The sequence below is a fragment of the Selaginella moellendorffii genome, unplaced genomic scaffold, assembly GCF_000143415.4.
Source record: "Selaginella moellendorffii unplaced genomic scaffold, v1.0 SELMOscaffold_69, whole genome shotgun sequence".
NCBI classification, from domain to species: Eukaryota; Viridiplantae; Streptophyta; class Lycopodiopsida; order Selaginellales; family Selaginellaceae; genus Selaginella; species Selaginella moellendorffii.
The window spans coordinates 92,139-113,448 of record NW_003314330.1 but is presented as its reverse complement, the minus strand read 5'-3'; the positions used below and the strand labels follow the sequence as shown (position 1 = coordinate 113,448).

The 21,310-nt window shown below is 44.1% G+C and overlaps 1 protein-coding gene across 2 annotated transcripts; it reads left to right on the top strand.

The window, feature by feature from the left end:
- Positions 1–16,459: 16,459 nt before the first annotated feature.
- On the top strand, positions 16,460–21,303 carry LOC9653389 (pentatricopeptide repeat-containing protein ELI1, chloroplastic). Of its 2 annotated transcripts, XM_024659583.1 has the most exons (10): positions 16,460–18,925; positions 18,978–19,051; positions 19,148–19,436; positions 19,492–19,540; positions 19,604–19,725; positions 19,780–19,851; positions 19,935–20,138; positions 20,200–20,346; positions 20,590–20,874; positions 20,936–21,303. In XM_024659583.1, exon 1 carries the CDS (start codon positions 16,461–16,463, stop codon positions 18,891–18,893), a length of 2,433 nt encoding a protein of 810 aa, XP_024515351.1. In that variant the 5' UTR covers position 16,460; the 3' UTR covers positions 18,894–18,925; positions 18,978–19,051; positions 19,148–19,436; positions 19,492–19,540; positions 19,604–19,725; positions 19,780–19,851; positions 19,935–20,138; positions 20,200–20,346; positions 20,590–20,874; positions 20,936–21,303. The 2 variants fall into 2 exon arrangements, with proteins under 2 accessions (XP_024515351.1, XP_024515350.1); XM_024659582.1 differs by having other exon boundaries at positions 20,200–20,874.
- Positions 21,304–21,310: the final 7 nt, after the last annotated feature.

Below are 21,310 nucleotides of genomic sequence, written 5' to 3'. Positions count from 1 at the left end.
GCCATCATCAACGGTGTTTCGCAATGGCTCACTTGTGCAAGCTTCTTCTGCTACCGTTGATTCTCTTCCCTCATATCGCCCAGGCCATCACACAGCGTCCAGCCAGCGTAATCATGGGAGGGGAGTGGGTGAATTCCATGCCGCGAGGGAATGAATTCAGGCCGGGAGTAGTGCAGCCCGTCAAGGAGGTCAACTTTAAGCAATGCAAGCCGAACGTGGATGTTGTTGAGTATCTCTATGCAGAAATTCGCAGGAGCGATCTGGGCAGAGGTACAAATACGAATCCGGCAATGCGAGACTGGGTAGCCCAGATTGGTATCAAGGCGGCGAACGGGAAGAAGGGCGATCAAGCTGGTCACATTATCGGGAAGAACCAGGGAGGATTGGGAACTGTGAAGTGGAACATTTTCCCACAGAATGGCAACTTCAATATGGGGGCTTATGCACAGAGTGTGGAGCGATTGGTGAGTGACGCCACCAAAACAAATGGTTTGGTGAAGATGTGGTTCCAGTTTGTGTATGGTGATCGGAACAACACTTGCCGCCCGTCCAGCTTTAAGTACTATCTGGTTGCCAACAACGTTACAATCAGTAATGCTTTGGCCAATCCAGTTCCTTGAAGCTAGGAGGAGCCGTAAATGAAACGGCTAGTTCCAAGAACTAGCCCAATAAAAGTACTTAAACCGTGTACTCGTGTCTCGCTATACAAATGCCACCGGCTAACCATCTTTCTGCAGCTTCCCTTTCAGCACATACTCAAGTTATCAGATTTGGAAGACCTTAAGAGTGAAAATCAGTATTGCAGTCTTGAGAATTATGTGCAGAGGATGTTCTCATCAATGAACATGCATAGTTCCGCTTCCTCTTGATCTAGCAAAGAGGTGACATCTTCTGGCACTCTAGCTGCTACCAATTCTTCAAAAACTTTGCTGCGCTTGCAGCCACGCTTGGTTTCTGTGCACGGCACTCTCAAGTGAAAACCGTGGACAAGCTCGAGGTACGAGCTCACGAGTTCGTTTTGTAGTGCCATCGCCATGGTACTTTCCTTCTTCTGCGTTTCCAGGACGTAATCTATCCTCACTGATTAACGTCAGTTTAAACATTTAGCTTTGCAATTCCCGTCCTTCTATCAATGGGTTAGCATCATGGTAGGCAGAAAAGATAAGTTTTCCTACCAACGCGTTTTAGAAGAGACGGCTTAGGGTTGTTAACGTTTGCTTCTAACGTGGCACAACGTGGCCGTTGATTCAGACTTAAAGTTGTTCAAACCCGTGAGTGTTGAAAATCTTTACCCGGTTTCTCAATATAAATATCCAGCCAAGAGCATGAGCAAGAGCAAGATATAAAGGCTCACTTATGCAAGATTCTCCTGCTACCATTGACTCTCCTTCCTCATATAACCCAGGCTATCACACAGCGTCCAACCAACATAGTCATGGGAGGGGAGTGGTTGAATTCCATGCCTCAAGGTAATGAATTCAGGCTGGGAGTTGCGCAGCCTGTCAAGGAGGTCAACTTTAAGCGATGCAAGCCCAATGTGGATGTTGTTGAGTATCTCTATGCAGAAATTCGCAGGAGTGATCTGGGCAGAGGCACAAACACGAATCCAGCAATGCGAGACTGAGTAGCCGAGATTGGTATCAAGGCGGCTAATGGGAAGAAGGGCGATCAAGCTGGTCACATTATCGGCAAGAACCAGGGAGGACTGGGAACTGTCAAGTGGAACATTTTCCCACAGAATGGCAACTTCAACATGGGGGCTTATGCACAGAATGTGGAGCGATTGGTGAGTCCAAGACTAATGGTGTGGTAAAGATGTGGTTCCGGTTTGTGTATGGTGATCCGAACAACCCTTGCCGCCCCTCCAGCTTTAACTACTATCTGGTTGCCAACGACGTTACAATCAGTAATGCTTTGGCCAATCCAGTTCCTTGTCTAGAGAGAAGATAATGCAGAGTTACTTCTCAAGAGTTGTAAATAAAACAGCTAGTCCGTGCTCTTACAAGCCCAATAAGTCAATACAAGCCACTTAATTAAATTAGAACCAGACTCCTGTCTAGTTGTACAAATGTCCCCAGCTTGTGTGTCCTGACCAGCTCCTTGGAATTTATAAAAATAGAAGCTTCTTGCTGCATACTAGGACAACTAAACTAGCTATTCTATGTGAGCAATTAATTATTCCTTTGTCTATGGCAAGGAGGAGCAATAAGGATAGGAATATATATTACTTAAGGGTATATTATATTTTAAGTAGCCATTAATCAATGAAAATTAAACCCTTACCATTTGCTTTAATACCACATGTATCACACTTTATCTCTTTTTTTTTAAACCAACTGGAAAAAGGATAATTGTTTGATAAAAGAGCTTTTAATGCCTATTTTATTTCCATTTATTTCCTAAGGTTCCAAGGACTTATAGTGACAATATATCCAAATTCTATCTCATGATCACATGCACTACAATGATTTATGGGCATAGTGGTTGAACAAGTAAGTACTCAAATTTGTTATAGTTAACAACGATTGGATGGTTTAGTGTTGCAATATAACTTCATATGAGCGTAGCATTAATAAGATCAACTTGGTGAAAACTAAGTTTTGAAATTAAATAGGAACAATTACAATGGATGAGTTGATCAGAATTTCTATTGAGGGTTCACTTATAGACACTTTCAACTTTGATGCTATAGTTCAAACATGAAAAAATAGACTAATGTATCGATATATTGACATATTTACATTAATTGATGTTTTAACTTTTCTTTTATATTAGCTATTTTAAGGATATTTTCCAAACTAAATTCTCATTAAAGGCACATTGAAAGGAGTGAAAGACTATGTTAAGGTAGCACAATTGGCTTATTACAACTTTCAATCTGACTACCACATCAAAGCTGTCATTAGCTGGAAGGCTAAGCACTAATGATGGCCAAGAAAACATTTTATGCAGCTAAAGTTGTTTCATGAATTTACAGGTCCAAGACTTCTAAAATGCATATGGGATATACTAAAGGATTTGTTTATATACCAAGAGTTACAAGTTTAGCATATACTATACACCATCCTTGTCTTGGAAAATAACCTTCTTTCAATAAGAATCCTTTTATGGAAATGAACATTGTTTTTGTAAAGCTTTACAATAAGACCACCAAGATAAATTGGTAGCTCCAGCTATAAAGGATTGCATCAACTTAATATATGAAAAGAATGGCAAATGGTGGAGTGAGTTGCACAACTAGACAATATGGTTAGGCTTAGACTTGGAACTTATTGTATAAGACTCCTTGATGTTTACTCTATATAGATAGCTTATTACCATTGTGGTGCCCATAAGCTTAAGGTAGAATAGAAGCATTATTATAAACTATACATCCCATGGGAAAACCAAATATGCAAACAATGCACTCTAGGATAGATGGAGGATGTTTTCCACCCCCTTTACCAAGGCCATTGTTACCAATGTCTACATATTGCATTTCCTTGGTATGAGTAGGATCAAGTTTTCTTGTAAAATCAAGTCTCTCTACTTTAGGATTGCAATAGATAACATAAACAAAAAGAATAAAGGAATTAACAAGGAAGTGCAATACACCCATGTAAATAGAGTCTCATGCTTCTTAGATGAGAATCTATATATAATGTGTATATGTGTATATTATGAATTTTTGTAAGTTATAGCACTTGCTTTCCTATTCTTCTACTTAGTTCTTCCCAGCAAAGTCGAGGAATTACATTGAAAATCTAGATATAAAATTGTTAAGTCTAAAGATTTTACTAGAGCTTACAATATGAATGGTCCATGTTCTTAAAACCTTTAAGACTCTTTGAAAAGCTTTTAATATTCATTTTCTTCAGCTTGGAATATTATCAAATACACAAAACAGAGAAAAATTAAGATTGCAACTTTGATTTATTTATCTCCATATCTATGTATGTTCAAGATCTTTAACTTTTGGAAATAAAGAGTATAAAAATTATTATGCCACTTTTTTCCCACATGTGTTTAAATGCTTAAAAGCTGGTTTAGAAGGTGTGCATGCTTGGATGTACAAGAAAATCAAGAAAGATTTAAAGACATATAACTATAATAATTTCAACAATATTCTATTATATCAATAAGTGCTATGGGATATTTAGGCTACTCTATAATGTAATATGAGAGTCATAATTTCTTTTTTATGTTACTATATTACCCATTTCTAAAAAGAAAAAAAATGGTATTGATTATAGGTAATATACCTTGTTCTAGCCATAAGATTTATTATGTATATAATGTCTTACTTTTGTAGAAATTTTAATTCATTATGAGTAAAGTGTAGAATCTTGTATTTTCTAGAATGATAGTAGTCTAGTATGTGGTTCCAATACTATTATAATTTTGAAGTTCCATTTTCAAGATTGACAATCTAAATTGACTGCATTATTGCTCCAGCAAATCTCCCAAAAGATCATCTCAAGCAAAGCAATCACCTTTATTTTACAATTGTCACTATATTTCTTTCTTATTTTTGTCAATAGAGCCACACCATAACTCTACCAAGTTAACTAAAACTCCCTCCCACACAAAGTTACCCAACTTTTCATATCCACCCAATGAATAGAGGAGAATAGAAGGAGCTCATGTTGTAACTCACCACTAAAGTGTTAGTGGCTTTTGAGAAGGCACAAGTAGATGATTAGAAAATTTTCATGTATAGTAGATCATTGATGTAACGCATATGATCATAGGATGAGATTTGGATATACTGTCACCGTGGATCCTTGGAAGTTTAGGAGATAAATGGGGATAAAATAGCCACTAAGGGCTCTCTCATTAAGCAATTGCCCCTTTTTCAGCTGGTTTAAGGGGAGAGAGATAAGGTGCACTATAGTTGGTATCAGAGCAAATGGCACGGGTTCGATTCCCATTGATTAGTGGCTACTTAAAATATAATATACCCTTGAGCAAGGTATATTCCTACCCCTAAATTTGAAATTGTACGTATTGGGCATCCATATGTATGTCTTTCCTCTTGTGTGGAGTATCCATCGTGGGACTAATTGCTTTACATGGAATAGTTGGTCTACACAATGGAAGGATTGAACAAGGTATATTCCTACCCCTAAATTTGAAATTGTACGTATTGGGCATTCATGTGTACGTCTTTCCTACCCCTAAATTTGAAATTGTACGTATTGGGCATTCATGTGTACGTCTTTCCTACCCCTAAATTTGAAATTGTACGTATTGGGCATGATTGAGCAAGGTATATTCCTACCCCTAAATTTGAAATTGTACGTATTGGGCATTCATGTGTACGTCTTTCCTATCCCTAAATTTGAAATTGTATGTATTGGGCATTCATGTGTATGTCTTTCCTCTTGTGTGGAGTATCCACGGACGAAGGTATCCACCGTGGGACTACGGTTTAGGGTGGATGACTAATTGCCTCACATAGAATAGCTGATCTACATAATGGAAGGATTGGTAGATTCAGTGTGGAAATGTGTGGAGTATCCACAGACGAAGGTATCCACCGTGGGACTACGGTATAGGTGGATGACTAATTGCCTCACATGGAATAACTGGTTTACATAATGAAAGGATTGGTAGATTCAGTGTGGAAATGTGTGGAGTATCCACGGACGAAGGTATCCACCATGGGATTACAGTATAGGTGGATGACTAATTGCCTCACATGGAATAACTGGTCTACATAATGGAAGGATTGGTAGATTCAGTGCGGAAATGGAGGTGTTAATTCCCCAATAATTAATGAGGATATTGACATCTCTGAAGGGGGGGTGAGTGTAGCCCATATAATCATGGGATGAGTGGTAGATTCAGTGCGGAAATGAAGGTGTTAGTTCCCCAATAATCAATGAGAATATTAACATCTCTGAAAGGGGGGGGGTTGAGTGTAGCGCATATAATTATGGAATGAGATTTGAATATACTATCATTGTGGATCCTTGGAACCTTAGGAGATAAATGGGGATAAAATAGCCACTAAGGGCTCTTTCATCAAACAATTGCCCCTTTTCCAAGATGCGCTACAATTGAATATACCTCTATTATTTAGATATTCTAGTTTTATCTAGAATATGTGACATATTAAATATATTATATATTTTATAAATGTTCTAGAATTTAATAATACTAAAAACTATTATGTTTTTCTTAGTAAAAAGTATATTCTTCTTGCATACTCAATAAATATTTAATTAAGTCAAACTTTGACTGTCTTACTTATGCTTCATTAGTAGGAACAACTATTAATATATTGACATTTATTTATTTATTTATGTTATATGCATAGGTTTAAGCTATGAATATCATTACTTGGATTTTCTAAATTTCACCAAATCCCATTAGATTTATTATTCAATGTAGCATAATAATTTCTTTGATGAGTTGCACCTTGTTCACTAGGTAATGATGAAGAGGAAAGGTATCATTCTAGCTAACAAGTCTAGAATGTGTATGGACAAATAAGATGTAAGTGCTAGCAAAGAAGATATAACTAAAAAAAAACATAAAGAAAAATTAAGATGCAATTCATCCTTAAATAGTAAGGAAATTACTATATTATATTGAATAATAGATTTAAATATGCCAATGGGGATTTAGTCAAATAACATTCATAGTCCAAACAATATAACATCCAAAAAACTAGCTCTCAAAAAAGTCATGAAGAACATGTAAGATGGTCAAAGTTTGACTTAACTTTGAGTATTCAAGAAGAAAATGCTATTTTTTAAAAACAATCATTATAATTTTTAATGTTACTAATTTCTAGAACATTTCAAAAATATGCATTCATATTCTGTGAGGGCCAAGTGTACAGCTATGATGTCGTATACTAATATTAGCGTAGTGGGATTTTGGTAGCCATCGGATTGGTTTCAATCCGGACCACTCGCTCCTGTATATAAGCTAGGGTTTTTGGGCTACTTGATATGCACATTTTTGTATTCCCTTTTTATATTCCAGGCACTCACATTAGTGGAAGTGAGGGGCACCTTTGATTGTCCCTGGGAAGTGCTTGGATTTGGGATTTCGATTTAGATCTAACTTTTGCATCGTCTAGATCCAGCTTTTTCCATTTCCTTTTTCTTGTTCTTTCCTTTCAGGATTTTGGTTTAGATTTAACTTTTTGCATTGTCTAGATCTACCACTTCCTTCCAGCTTTTTGTCATTTTTTTCTTTTGCTCTTTTTTTTTCGTTCATCTTCATGGCAGATCAGCAATCTCCTCCTTTGACTCTAGAGTAGTAGTTGGTTCAATTGCTTGATGCTATGCACTTGCAATTGAACAACCAAACTCAATTGATGGCAGCATTCATGGCATGTGGTCCAACTCCTGCTCTTGGTGCCAATCCTCGTGTTCGGCCGGAGTTCTTTCATGGGAATCCTGGGGATGATGTGTACCATTGGTTCGATCACTTCACGGTGATTGCCACATATCATTCTTGGGATGATGCTCGATGTTTGTGTGAGTTCCCCACATGTCTCCAAGGGATGGCATTGCAGTGGTACAATGGATTGAGCGCAGCCACTCGTGACGATTGGAGTGTTCTTCCGGACGTCTTCAAACGCGCCTTCGGACACGCCGACGATTGTGATGATGCCTTTCAACAATTGCATCATCTTCGCCAAGGGCCATCTGAGTTAGTGATGCAATTTGGCGTTCGTTTCTGAAGTCTTTTGCTTCGTGCGGAGCCCAATATGTCGGAGCGGATCAAGCTAGGAATGTTGTGGCCAGCACTTTGTCAAGATCTTGTCGGACTTGTGCATGCACTTGCTCCTGCCACCCTTGACGATGCTCTTCGCTTGGCACAACGTTATGAGACGTCGCCTCTTCCACTTCTCGCTACACATCCTTAAGCTCCACTTCCTATGAGTGATGGTCTTGTTCAAATGGAGGTTGATGCTGTTGCTACTTGAGTCCACGGACAAGGGCGAGAACGTGGTCGTGGCCGTGATGTTCGTTGCTGGGCGTGTGATGAAATTGGTCATACTTATCGGCGTTGTCGGCGCTTTCCGGATTGGCGACCTCCATTTCTTGGGTGGAGACCTTGGCGTCAGCAACGTCCCATTGGTGCTGCTGCAGTGGAAGGTTTGGATACCGAGGTGCATCCGGGAAATGAGGAGTCGCGCGAGTAACGGAGAGACCTTGCGCGAATAAGTTAGTGACCCCTCTATCTTTCTTTCGGGAGTATCATTAAGGGGTTCACTCGGCACCGGTTCATCCAGTGTTTACTTTCCAAGCTCGTTTTTATAACAAGAGGTCTCCTATTCTTTTCTCCATGTTGGTTGATACAAATTCGAATTTATCTTCTATTGCTCGACCTGTTGCCATACGTTGTCATCTACACTTGCATCATGTGGCAGATCCAGTATTCTAGCTTGTCAAAACAAAACATCTTTTGTCATAACTTCGCTCCAATAAATATGAAAGAGAATGTTTTCTGGATGGATGGATATACGACAATACCGATGGCCGAGGAAGATATTCCTAAGACTGCTTTTCGTACACCGTTTGGTTTGTACGAGTTTTTGGTTTGAACAATGCTCTAGCAACTTTCCAGTGGATGATGGACGAGGTTCTTTGTGATATGCCAGAGGTGACTGCTGACTTCATTGATGATGTCTTGATTCACTCGGAGGGGATGTGGGCGGAGCACATTCGTGATGTGTGTAAAGTGTTGGATTGGCTACGGGATGTTGATTTAAAGTTGAAGTGGTTGAAGTGCGTGTTTGGGTCCAAGGACACAACTTATCTTGGGTACCGTATTTCTCGTGAGGGTTTGCAAGTTGATTCTGACAAACTCGTAGCCATTCTAAAGTTCCCTACTCCGAAGTGTGTGAATGATGTGCAGCACTTCCTGGGCAAGGTGCAGTATCTCAATCGTTTTGTGGATCATCTTTCTGATCGCACTGCACTGTTGCGAGCCTTGCTGAAGTTATCAACGTCATCTTTTATCTGGTTTTCAGATTATGAGCGGGCGTTTGTGGATCTCAAAGAGCTGTTGACAACTCCTCTGGTTTTGGCATATCCTGACTACACTCAACCTTTTATTTTACACGTTGATGCTTCTAATATTAGTTTTGGAGGTGTGTTAATGCAAGAGAGCCCGAGTGTGCCTGATTAGCATCATCCCATTGCATATATAAGCCGTACGTTACAACCAGCAGAGGTGAACTACTCCACGACAGAGAAGGAGTGTTTAGCGGCCGTTTGGGGTTTCGAGAAACTTCATGCATATCTACATGGTTCTCGGACGTTACTTGAAGGTGACCATGCTGCTATTATTTCATTATTGAAGCAGAAGAACCTGGTTGGTCGTACTGCTCAGTGGGCTTTAAAACTTCAGATATATGATTTTGATGTTGTTCATCGCCCAGGGAGTTCTATGGTTGATGCTGATGCCCTTTCTTGAGCTCCTCTTCCTTCTCCACTTTCTTCTCATATTTCTGATGAGCCTGCTGTTCCAGCATTTGTGGATTTTCTAGACGAGGATTCTGTGCCATCAGCGGTTGCTATACTTGATGTTCAGTGTCCACAAGGCACAGAGCAAAATCTACCTTCTCTTGATAAGGTTCGCAAGGCTCAAAAGATTGAGCTGTGGATTTGAAGGCTTTGAGATGCATTTGAGGATCCTGTATCACTTGCTGATGACTTGCCTTTCCGGCATTTACATTCTCAATATTGCCTTAAAGATGGCCTTCTTTATTTTGTGGGGATGGATCCTGATGATCATTTACAACTGGTGGTGCCTTCTATTTTTATTCCGCGATTTCTCCATGCCTACCATGACTCTCCTGTTCTAGGTGGGCATATGGGACATCGTTGTGTGACCGAGAAGTTGCGCAGGTCTTTCTATTGGCCAGAGATGCGACGTGATGTTATCCGGTATGTGCGTAGCTGCGTTTGGTGCCAAGCTCGTAATACTCCTCTTTGTGCTGCGGAAGGACGGTTGGAGTCAATTGCAGTTTCCCGTCCGTTTGAGTTGGTGGCATTTGATCTTATGGGACCTTTTCTATGGTCGACTGTTGGCAATGAGTATGTTATTATTGCTTCTGACTATTTGACTCGTTGGGTGGAAGTTGGTGCTCTTGCTAGCACCTCTGCAATTGCTGTTAGATACTTTCTCCTCAATCGAGTGGTGTTCCAACATTCTTGTCCAGAGCGGATTCTTTCGGATAATGGTCATGCATTTATAGTTGAGGCATTTCATGTTTTGACGTCTCGGTTGGGGATACGCCACACTTTTACGAGTGCTTATCATCCACAATCAGACGGTCTGGTGGAACGGCTCGTTCGGACATTCAAAGGGATGATTGCGAAGTATGTGAACTTTCAGCATTTGGATTGGGATGGTTATTTGCCGTCTCTTCAGTATGCCTATGTCACAGGGGTGTAGAGTTCTGTTGGTGCTTCACCATATAAACTTCTATATGGTCATGATCCAATATTACCAACGGAGCTGGGTTTACCTTCGCGATTGCCACAAGCTCCTGATGCTAGGTCATGGGATCAATATTTGACAACATTCTTCCACTTGTCCGAGCAGAGTCTGCCGAACACTTAGGCCGCGTAAAAGTGGGACAACAACGGCGCTACAACTCCCATCATCATCCACCTGCAGAGTACAAAGTGGATGATTATAAGCCACAAATTTTTCTTTTCCAATTTGCCAGTTTACTTCGTTTATTCATCCAACACTGCCTTGGCTTTTGCTAAGTTCCCTTGCCAAGGTTCCCTCCTATGGTACCAGTTCCTACTTCGTTTCAGCTACTCACTGCATGAGCAACAAAGCGTTAGCCATCCATCCACGGATTCCCAAATCTCTCCCAATCCCCCTCCCCGGGTTAAACTGGATTTAAGGTTCGGCTACACTCCCCACAGGCACAAGCAGCCAAACACACCAAGCCTCTAGGTTCCTAACACCCCTTGGTACCACAAGACTTGATCATGGGACCCTCTAAATCCCAAGTCTTGGGTGCAACACTTACATCGGGACGCCGGGGCGAAACACCATGGCCTAACGGCCCGGTATGGGTACCTCTACCCCCCCACTTCCATCCCGAAGGAAGGCCCAAGCCCCTAGGAAGGGCAAGGACCAATGAGTTGCATGGTATTCAAGTAGGGCACCACTCCACATGAGCCAAGAGCACCGCAGTCGGTTTCCCTTTCGGGAGTGGGAGCTGCTCTTGAGCACTTCCTGGGGTGGCCCCTTCGGCACCACCCAAGTCCCTGCTCACTCCCACCCAAGGCCCCTCGGCCCAGTCTCAACCTCAAGTCAATTTGGAAGCACCACTGGAGAGTTCCTTCAAGACTGCTTCCTGGACCTCACTATCCCTATTATACTTTTGGAACCCCCTGCAACCCCCCCCCTCTGGGAGACGCACGCTTTGGGCTTTCACCCCTTGACCTATATTAGTACTCGGATTCGGTCTCAAACTCGATCTTGGACTCGATCTCAGACCCGACCTCGGACTCGGTCTCGGACTCGACTTCGGACCCGATCTCGGACTCGACTTCGGACCCAACCTCAGACTCGGTCTCGGACCCGATTTGGATCTCGGACTCTGTCTCGAACTCGGTCTCCGATTCGGCCTTGGGCTCGATCCCGGACTCTATCTCGAACTCGGTCTCAGAGTCAGTCTTGGATTCGATCTTCGACTCGGTCCCATCTGATGAACTCTTTGTCATTTTGGTCATGCTTTTGGGGATCCTTTAGCCTACGACATCTTGGAGAGTTGGTTCCTTACAATGATTTGGTGTTAGTGCGTTTTCCTCATCTTACGGTACGTGGTTTATCTAAGGGGCTCCTTGCACAGTGGAAAGGACCATATCGGGTGTTGTGGCAAGTTGGACTGCAAGTTTATGAGGTTCGGCATGACATCCAGCAAGCCGATCCTCTGGAGATTGTGCATGTGTAGCGGTTGAAACACTTCATACAAAGGGATCAGGAGCAGTTAATGCTGTCTACAGATCCGCCGATGCCTCCTCCTGACGTTCCTCTAGATTGCGGCCCATCTACAAAAGAACCCTGATAGCTTTCCATTATTCCGAGAAGAAGGGATGATGTGAGGGCCAAGTGTACGGCTATAATGCCGTATACTAATATTAACGTAGTGGGATTTTGGTAGCCATCGAATTGGTTTCAATCCGGACCACTCGCTCCTGTATATAAGCTAGGGTTTTTGGGCTAATTGATATACATATTTCTGTATTCCCTTTCCATATTCCAGGCACTCACAATTCCAAATAAATGAGCATAAAACTTAATAGAGATTTATTCAATAACATAGTGGATAATAAAGGTATATTTGGTGATAGATATAATTTATAATATAAAAATGCAAGAATAAAATTTATTAATTATTATAAATATATCATATTGTGAGGACCAAGTGTACGGTTACGATGCCGTATACTAATATTAGCGTAGTGGGATTTTGGTAGTCGTCGGATTGGTTTCAATCCGGACCACTTGCTCCTGTATATAAGCTAAGGTTTTTGGGCTAATTGATATGCACATTTCTGTATTCCCTTTCTATATTCCATGCACTCACATTAGTGGAAGTGAGGGGCACCTTTGATTGTCCCTGGGGAGTGCTTGGATTTGGGATTTCGGTTTAGATATAGCTTTTGCATTGTCTAGATCCAGCTTTTTCCATTTCCTTTCTTTTGTTATTTCCTTTCATGATTTTGGTTTAGATCTAGCTTTTTGCATTGTCTAGATCTACCATTTCTTTCCAGCTTTTTCTCATTTCTCTTCTTTTGCTCTTTCTTTTGCGTTCATCTTCATGGCCAATCCGCAATCTCCTCCTTTGACTCTAGAGCAGCAGTTGGTTCAATTGCTTGATGCTATGTGCTTGCAATTGAACAACCAAACTCAGTTGATGGCGGCATTCACGGCACATGGTACAACTCCTCCTGCTCTTGGTGCCAATCTTCACGTTCGGCCGGAGTTCTTTCATGGGAATCATGGGGATGATGTGTACCATTGGTTCGATCACTTCACGATGATTGCCACATATCATTCTTGGGATGATGCTCGAAGTTTGCGTGAGTTCCCCACATGTCTCCAAGGGACGGCATTGCAGTGGTATAATGGATTGAGTGTAGCCACTCATGACGATTGGAGTGTTCTTCTGGACGTCTTCAAACGCGCCTTCAGATATGCCGATGATTGTGATGATGCCTTCCAACAATTGCATCATCTTCGCCAAGGGCCATCTAAGTTAGTGATGCAATTTGGCGTTCGTTTCTGAAGTCTTTTGCTTTGTGCGAAGCCAAATATGTCGGAGCGGATCAAGCTAGGAATGTTGTGGCCAACACTTCGTCAAGATCTTGTCGGACTTGTGCATTAGACTCATCCGTTCATATCTATTTTTGGAGTAGTAGGAAAGATTCAGTATGCTCCTTAATAGCTTCTTTCAGTGGGATTTCTGCTCGTTCCGTAAACGTCTTAGTAAGGTGTATTATTTCTGCGAACTCTCCTGCCACCCTTGACGATGCTCTTCGCTTGGCACAACGTTATGAGATGTCGCCTCTTCCACTTCTCGCTACACGTCCTTCAACTCCACTTCCTATGAGTGATGGTCTTGTTCAAATGGAGGTTGATGCTGCTGCTACTCGAGTCCAAGGACAAGGGCGAGAACGTGGTCATGGTCGTGATGTTCGTTGCTGGGCGTGTGATGAAGTTGGTCATACTTATCGGCGTTGTTGGCGCTTTCCGGATTGGCGACCTCCATTTCCCGGGTGGAGACCTTGGCGTTAGCAATGTTCCGTTGGTGTTGCTACGGTGGAAGGTTTGGATACTGTGGTGCATCCGGGAAACGAGGAGTCACACGAGTAATGGAGGGACCTTGCGAATAAGTTAGTGACCCCTCCATCTTTCTTTCAGGAGTATCATCAAGGGGTTCACTTGGCACCGGTTCATCCAGTGTTTACTTTCCAAGCTTGTTTTTATAACAAGAGGTCTCCTATTCTTCTCTCCATGTTGGTTGATACAGGTTCGAGTTTATCTTTTATTGCTCGACATGTTGCCACACGTTGTCATCTACACTTGCGTTGTGTGGAGGATCCAGTTTTCATTCTTTATGGCAACGGTTGTACACATGCATGTGCACGAGATGAGGCGGATTTGGTTATGTGTGTGGGTGATCTCGAGCTTGAGTTGCAGTCGTTGCGAGTGGTGCCGAGTCAAGTTTTTGACCTCATTCTTGGTATGGATTAGTTGCAGTGCAATCATGCCAAGTGTGACTTTGAGGCTTCTCCCCCTTGTCTCATACTTCCTTATGTTTCATCCATTCCTCTCACTTTTGTACCTCTTCATCCCTCTACTTCTACTTCTGCTTCCATTACTTTTGTTCCCCCACTATTTCCTCTTATGTTTCCATCTTATTCTACTCTTCCCTTTTCCGATCCCTCCGATGATCTTTGTGTTGCAGCTGTTGACCAGCTCATGAAGGAGTATTCTAATCTCTTTGAATTTGACCTATCGTCAGGGGCCAAGATTGCCACACGTGATCCCATTCCAATCGGGGATGCTCGTCCAATCAAGGTTCCTGTTCGTCGTCAATCACCCAAAGAGATCAAGATTTTACGTGCAAACGTCAAGGAGATGTTGGAGAAAGGTGTTATTCGGAAGTCGCGGAGTCCTTTCCGTTAAATGAAGTGACGATCCCGGATGTGTACCCTCTTCCTCACACTACTGATCTCTTGGATCGTCTGGGGCAAAGTCGTTGGTTCACCAAGCTAGATCTTGCTTCTGGGTACTGGCAAGTACCGATGGCCAATGAAGATATTCCTAAGACTGCTTTTCGTACACCGTTTGGTTTGTATGAGTTCTTGGTGATGCCGTTTGGTTTGAACAATGCTCCAGCAACTTTTCAGCAGATGATGGACGAGGTTCTTTGTGATATGCTAGAGATGACTACTGACTTCATTGATGATGTCTTAATTCACTCGGAGGGGACGTGGGCAGAGCACGTTCGTGATGTGTGTAAAGTGTTGGATCGGCTACGGGATGTTGGTTTAAAACTGAAGCAGTCGAAGTGCATGTTTGGGTCCAAGGACACAACTTATCTTGGGTACCATATTTCTCGTGAGGGTTTGCAAGTTGATCCTGACAAACTCATAGCCGTTCTAAAGTTCCCTACTCTGAAGTGTGTAAATGATGTGCAGCGCTTCCTGGGCAAGGTGCAGTATCTTGGTCGTTTTGTGGATCATCTTTCTGATTGCACTGCACCGTTGCAAGCCTTGCTGAAGTTATCAACATCATCTTTCATCTGGTCTTCAGATTGTGAGTGGGCGTTTGTGAATCTCAAAAAGCTGTTGACGACTCCTCCGGTTTTGGCATATCCTAATTACACTCGACCTTTTATTTTGCGCGTTGATGCTTATAATATTGGTTTTGGAGGTGTGTTAATGTAAGAGAGCCCGAGTGTGCCTGGTCAGCGTCATCCCATTGCATATATAAGCCGTACGTTACAACCAGCAGAGGTGAACTACTCCACGACGGAGAAAGAGTGTTTAGTGGTAGTTTGGGGTTTCAAGAAACTTCATGCATATCTACATGGTTCTCGGACGTTATTTGAAGGTGACCATGCTGCCGTTATTTCATTATTGAAGCGGAAGAACCTGGTTGATCGTGCTGCTCGGTGGGCTTTAAAGCTTCAGATATATGATTTTGATGTTGTTCATCGCCCAGGGAGTTCTATGGCTGATGCTGATGCCCTTTCTCGAGCTCCTCTTCCTTCTCCACTTTCTTCTCATGTTTCTGATGAGCCTATTATTCCAGCATCTGTGGATTTTCTAGACGAGGATTCTGTGCCATCGGCGGTTGCTATACTTGATGTTCAATGTCCACAAAGCGCAGAGCAAGATCTACCTTCTCTTGATAAGGTTCGCAAGGCTCAAAAGATTGAGCCATGGATTCGAAGGTTTCGAGATGCGTTTGAGGATCCTGCATCACTTGCTGATAACTTGCCTTTCCGGCATTTACATTCTCAATATCGCCTTGAATATGGCTTTCTTTATTTTGTGGGGACGGATCCTAATGATCATTTATGATTGGTGGTGCCTTCTATCTTTATTCCATAGTTTCTCCATGCTTACCATGATTCTCTTGTTCTAGGTGGGTATATGGGATATTGTCGTATGACCGATAAGTTGTGCAAGTCTTTGTATTAGCCAAAGATGCGACGTGATGTTATCCGGTATATGTGTAGTTGTGTTTGGTGCCAAGCTTGTAATACTCCTCTTTGTGCTGCGGAAGGACGGTTAGAGTCAATTGCAATTTCCCATCCGTTTGAGCACTCACACTATAGTTTTATTAATTTCTTTATCTCTATATATTAAATTAATTATCCCCGTTAATTTATTCAAAGATAAAAACTGGCGGGAATCTTAAGTCTTTAGGGCTATTTGCAGTAAATACTTTAGGGCGAGAAGAATGGGATGCATCCTCGCCGCCTCTCCACGCTGCTCTCAAAGCGGCAACAGCTTGGCCAGATCGCAGCGGCAATCGACGCGCTCCAGAAGCGCAAGGATGCGGATCTCAAGGAGTGCGTCAGGGTAATCCAGTCCTGCGCCAGGCTCGGGGCTCTAGCGGAGGGTCGCCGGATCCATCAGCTGATCCGGAGAGTCGGGCTGGGATCCGATGTCTATGTTTCCAATCATCTGGTGATGATGTATGGAAAATGTGGGAGCTTGGAGGAGGCCAGGCTCGTCTTTGAGGCAACCCCGGCCAAGAACGTCTTTAGCTGGACGATCCTTATCACAGTGTGTGCTCAACATGGGCGATCTCAAGAGGCTCTGGCTCTCTTCTACGAGATGCTCAAGCAGGGAATCCAGCCACACAGCGTCTCCTTCACTGCTGCCATCAACGCTTGCTCCGCCGGGCCCGAGTTTCTCCCCGCTGGGAGAGCTCTCCACGCTCTACTCCGCCGCTATGGCTTCCAGGACGCGGTGGTGGCAACGACCTCCTTGGTCTCCATGTACAGCAAGTGTGGAAGCCTTGAAGAGTCCGTGAAGACGTTCGAGAGCATGACCGAGCTCAACGCTGTCTCCTGGAACGCGATGATCGCGGCTTTTGCCGAGCACAGACGAGGGCTGGAAGCATTGAGGACGCTGCAAAAGATGTTCTTGGAGGGGATCAGAGCTTGCAGCGTGACTTACATCACGCTCATGAGTGCCTACGACCAGCCTTCTCAGCTCAAATCTGCGAGGTACATTCACGATTGTATCTTACGAACTGGATTTGATCAGGACGTGGTTGTAGGCACTACGCTCGTCAACATGTACGCCAAGTGTAGCGGCTTGCATGATGCAAACGCGGCCTTCGTCAAGCTCCAGGAGCCCAACGTTATCACCTGGAACGTTCTCATTTCGGCCTACGTCCAGCACTGCTGCTTCAAGGAGGCAATGGGACTCTTTCGGAGGATGCTGCTACTTGGTCTGGAAATGGACGAAGTTACTTTCATCAACATCCTGGGAGCTTGCTGCGTTCCTGTGGCACTGGAGGATGGTAGAGCTATTCACGCTTGTGTTCGCGAGCATCCTCTAGCTTCGAACCATGCTCCACTGGAGAACGTCATACTCAACATGTATGGGAAGTGTGGATGTCTACAAGACGCGGAAGCCATGTTTAAAAGCATGTCACAGCCGGATGTGATCGCGTGGAACACTATGATCGCAGCTTACAGCCAGCACGGGCACACCAGCGAGGCTCTTCGTTTCTACGAACTCATGCAAGAAGAAGGCGTGGTGCCGGACGACTACACCTACGTGAGCGTTATAGACGCTTGTGCCACCTTGGGTGATATGGAAGTGGGGAAACAGGTTCACAGGAGGCTGGGAGACAGAGCCTTTCAAGTTACAGAGCTTGCAAACTCGCTCGTCAACATGTACGGGAAGTGTGGGATCCTGGACGTGGCCAGAAGCATCTTCGACAAGACTGCCAAAGGCTCTGTGACCTGGAACGCCATGATAGGAGCCTATGCGCAACACAGTCACGAGCAGCAGGCGTTCGAGCTCTTCCTTTTGATGCGGCTTGACGGGGAAGAGCCAAGCTACATCACATTTATGAGCGTGCTATCAGCTTGTGCCAATGCGGGCCTTCCGGAAGAAGCACACTCTTATTTCGTCTGTATGCAGCAAGATCACGGGGTTCGTCCAGGGGGTGGCCACTACGGGTGCATGGTCGAATCTCTTGGCAAAGCTGGTCGGCTGAGCGATGCCGAAGCTCTCATTCAAGGCATGCCTTTCGAGCCGGACGTTTTGACGTGGACATCGTTCCTTGCCAACTGCAGAAGTCACGGTGATATGAAACGAGGAAAGTTTGCTGCAAAAGGAGCTATTCGGATTGATCCGGAGGCGTCGACAGGCTACGTGGCTTTAGCACGCATCCATGCCGACGCTGGAGATTTTCAGGAGGCCTCCAGGATCAGAAAGTTGATGCTAGACCGGGGTATCAGAAAAAACGCAGGGCGGAGTATCATCAAGCTTGGAACTAGCGTCTATGAGTTTACTGCGGGGGATCAATCCAATCCAAGAAGCAAGGAGATATTTGATGAGCTCAAGAGACTTGACAAGGAAATGAAGAGAGCGGGATATGATCCTGATATGACACACGTTGCTCATGATGTGGAGGCTGGGCAGAAGGAACCGCTGCTCTTCGCTCACAGTGAAAGGCTGGCTATCGCATTTGGTATCATCAGCACGTCTCAGGGGACTCCACTTCGTATCATGAAGAACCTTCGTGTATGTGGCGACTGTCATGCCATGACGAAGCTGACGTCGAAGATTACACGACGAGAAATTATTGTGAGGGACTCAAATCGGTTTCATCACTTTAAGAACGGCTCCTGCTCCTGCAAGGACTTCTGGTGAGACTTCTTTTCCTTCGAGGCCGGATGGAACAGGTATGTCTCTGCTGATACTTTATTGCGAGTTTTGACTCCTCCGCTTTGACAGGAACTCGTCCATACGTTTTGCTATCATCAACAGGCTAATAGATACGACTAGAGCAAAGCTGCACTTTGTACGCTGTAAGCGACACAGCCCCGGTGCTCGAAATCCGTCTGACATAGATGCAAAGGTTGTCGTCGATTGATGGGACTGATTTTTGCCGTGCTTGGTTGCAGGAGCGTTGTCGCAGTAGCTCGTGGAAGCTACAGTGTGGCTTCCACCTGAGCCCGAGTCTGATATAAACAGGAGAGGCGACAGCCCCAGAATGCAACCAAAGGTAACACCTGAAGCCGCTCCAATGGTCTCCGCCCATTGCGCATTGTTGGACTTAAGCTGCGAGGGTGAAAGATCAAGCTCGGGCATAAACTTCTCTGAAGCCCGCTCTATATATCCACATAGAAGCGATCCGAGCAGATCGGACACAGCGTTTCCAAGGCCTGCAGACTACCAACGAGCTTACAACAGGTTAGCATGTCGTCGATATTTCCGTGGATTCTTTAATCAGGAATTTTCTTTGCAGTTCAGGCGTCGCGGAAGAATTTCTTACTGCCATGGTAGACAAGCCAAAGGTATCACCAATTGTGTTTTGGATAGCGTCTCCAGCGATGATCATGATTGAGTTATCTGCTCAGGGCGAGAGCTCGATGAATTATGGGGGCTGTATAGAACGACCACTCACCTATAAAGCCGAAGCCAACCATTCCTGCAAGGAAAGTTTTCCCGGAAATTCATTCGGGTGATCATAACACTCGGGGTATTAACTTACCAATTGCAGCTTTGAAAGTGAGTATTAATGTTTCCTTTCCAGTGATAGATCTCGAGTCATTGTCATCGCTTTCCTCTGAAGCTGTAGCCTAACCAACAAGAACCAAACGCGCGCGTAAGTGTGCTCTCATTCCCGAGAGTAGAAAGTGTGTTTTTTCTTCGCTGTTTATAGCAGGATTGACGTGAGGACATTACCAGAGAGCGCTGTCATCACGGCCTTTCTGCCGCCGGGATCCAACGCAGAGACCAGCTTCTCCGCAGCTTTGGCGGGGTTGTGATCGAGTGCCTGCTTCATGCTTCGCGCCGCTTCCTCGCACTCGTCCTGCTTGGCCCGCAATCTCCTCCCCCGGTGTCGCCAGCAAACTCGTGACTCCACTGAAAAACGCGGCACCGACGCTGCTCGTAAGTTTTCCACTCTACTTCTCAGCTCGGTTGCGCTGATCCCTCCGTGAATTGCTGCCAGGCGAAATGCTTCCATAGCGCGCGAGGCAAGCAAGAATTCGAAAATTTGAATCTTGCGAGGCGGTTTAGTTTCGCGCGCCCGTGACGGGCGGCCGTTGGATGCGGCCCCCGAGATCGGACGGCTGAGGCTCGCGCTTCTAGAAAGAAGGTGACGTTCTCGTGACCTTTTCGTCGTGCCTGTGATTAGAAAGGTGTATGAGTTGCATGGGCCAACTTTCACCAACTTTTTTCAATTTTTGCGGTACATTGTTTGGTTTTTTTCTCTTCTTGCGTGTTGAGTTGTTCATCACGATTCAACACTTGGGGCGATCTCTGCGCTCTCTCTCATATTAATTGCCAGCGCTTACGTGAGACGATAGTTAACTCTGTGATTTCCTGTTCCATGTTCCAGGGAAGCCAGTAAGCCGACAAATCGACAAGGAAAAGGCAGCAGCAAAGAATTTGGTATGAACTTGGACACTCCGAAGCAGGGGGCCGTGGCAGAGTCAACAAAAGAAATCGTTTTCTACTTCCTGGAAGTCAAGCGGAGAGAGACTTCCGAGGAATCAGCGACCAACATGTTCGTAAGTCATGGCCATGTTGCGCTCGAAAATGGAGTTCCATGCACCGGAGGAGACCCCGATCGATCGATCATATCAAATAGAAGCTCTTGGAAGATGAGGATCGAATCAGCAAGGTTTGGGGGTGGTTTTGGATTATTTTATCTCGTGACACTGACATTACTACTTGATCTATAGACGGATGGATTTGGACGACTCACGCGGCCAAAGGGATAAGAGTTGAGCTGGATCGATGAAACTGGGATGCAAAGGTTGCATGTGATGCAAATCCTGCAAAGGATAAGAATTCACCCCCTTGGGACCACCGACTTGCCAGATCCAAGTTGCGACCGAAATTTCTCGTCCTGTAACTGGCAAGAGATTTTCAAGCAGAAATCTTTACGCATTCAAGAGCCTCTCAAGACTTTACTCGCGTGTAAGTTGCAAGAGATCTCTCAAGACAAAATCTTTACTCTTGTGTAAGTTTGCGGAAGACTTACAAGTGAAAGTCTTGACTCCTGTGTAAGTAAGTTGCGGAAGATTGTCATGGGAAAAGTCTTTACTCTTGTCTTG

Coding starts and splice junctions, on each gene's coding strand:
- LOC9653389 (XM_024659583.1), top strand. CDS start 16,461: ATGCATCCTCGCCGCCTCTCCACGCTGCTCTCAAAGCGGCAACAGCTT.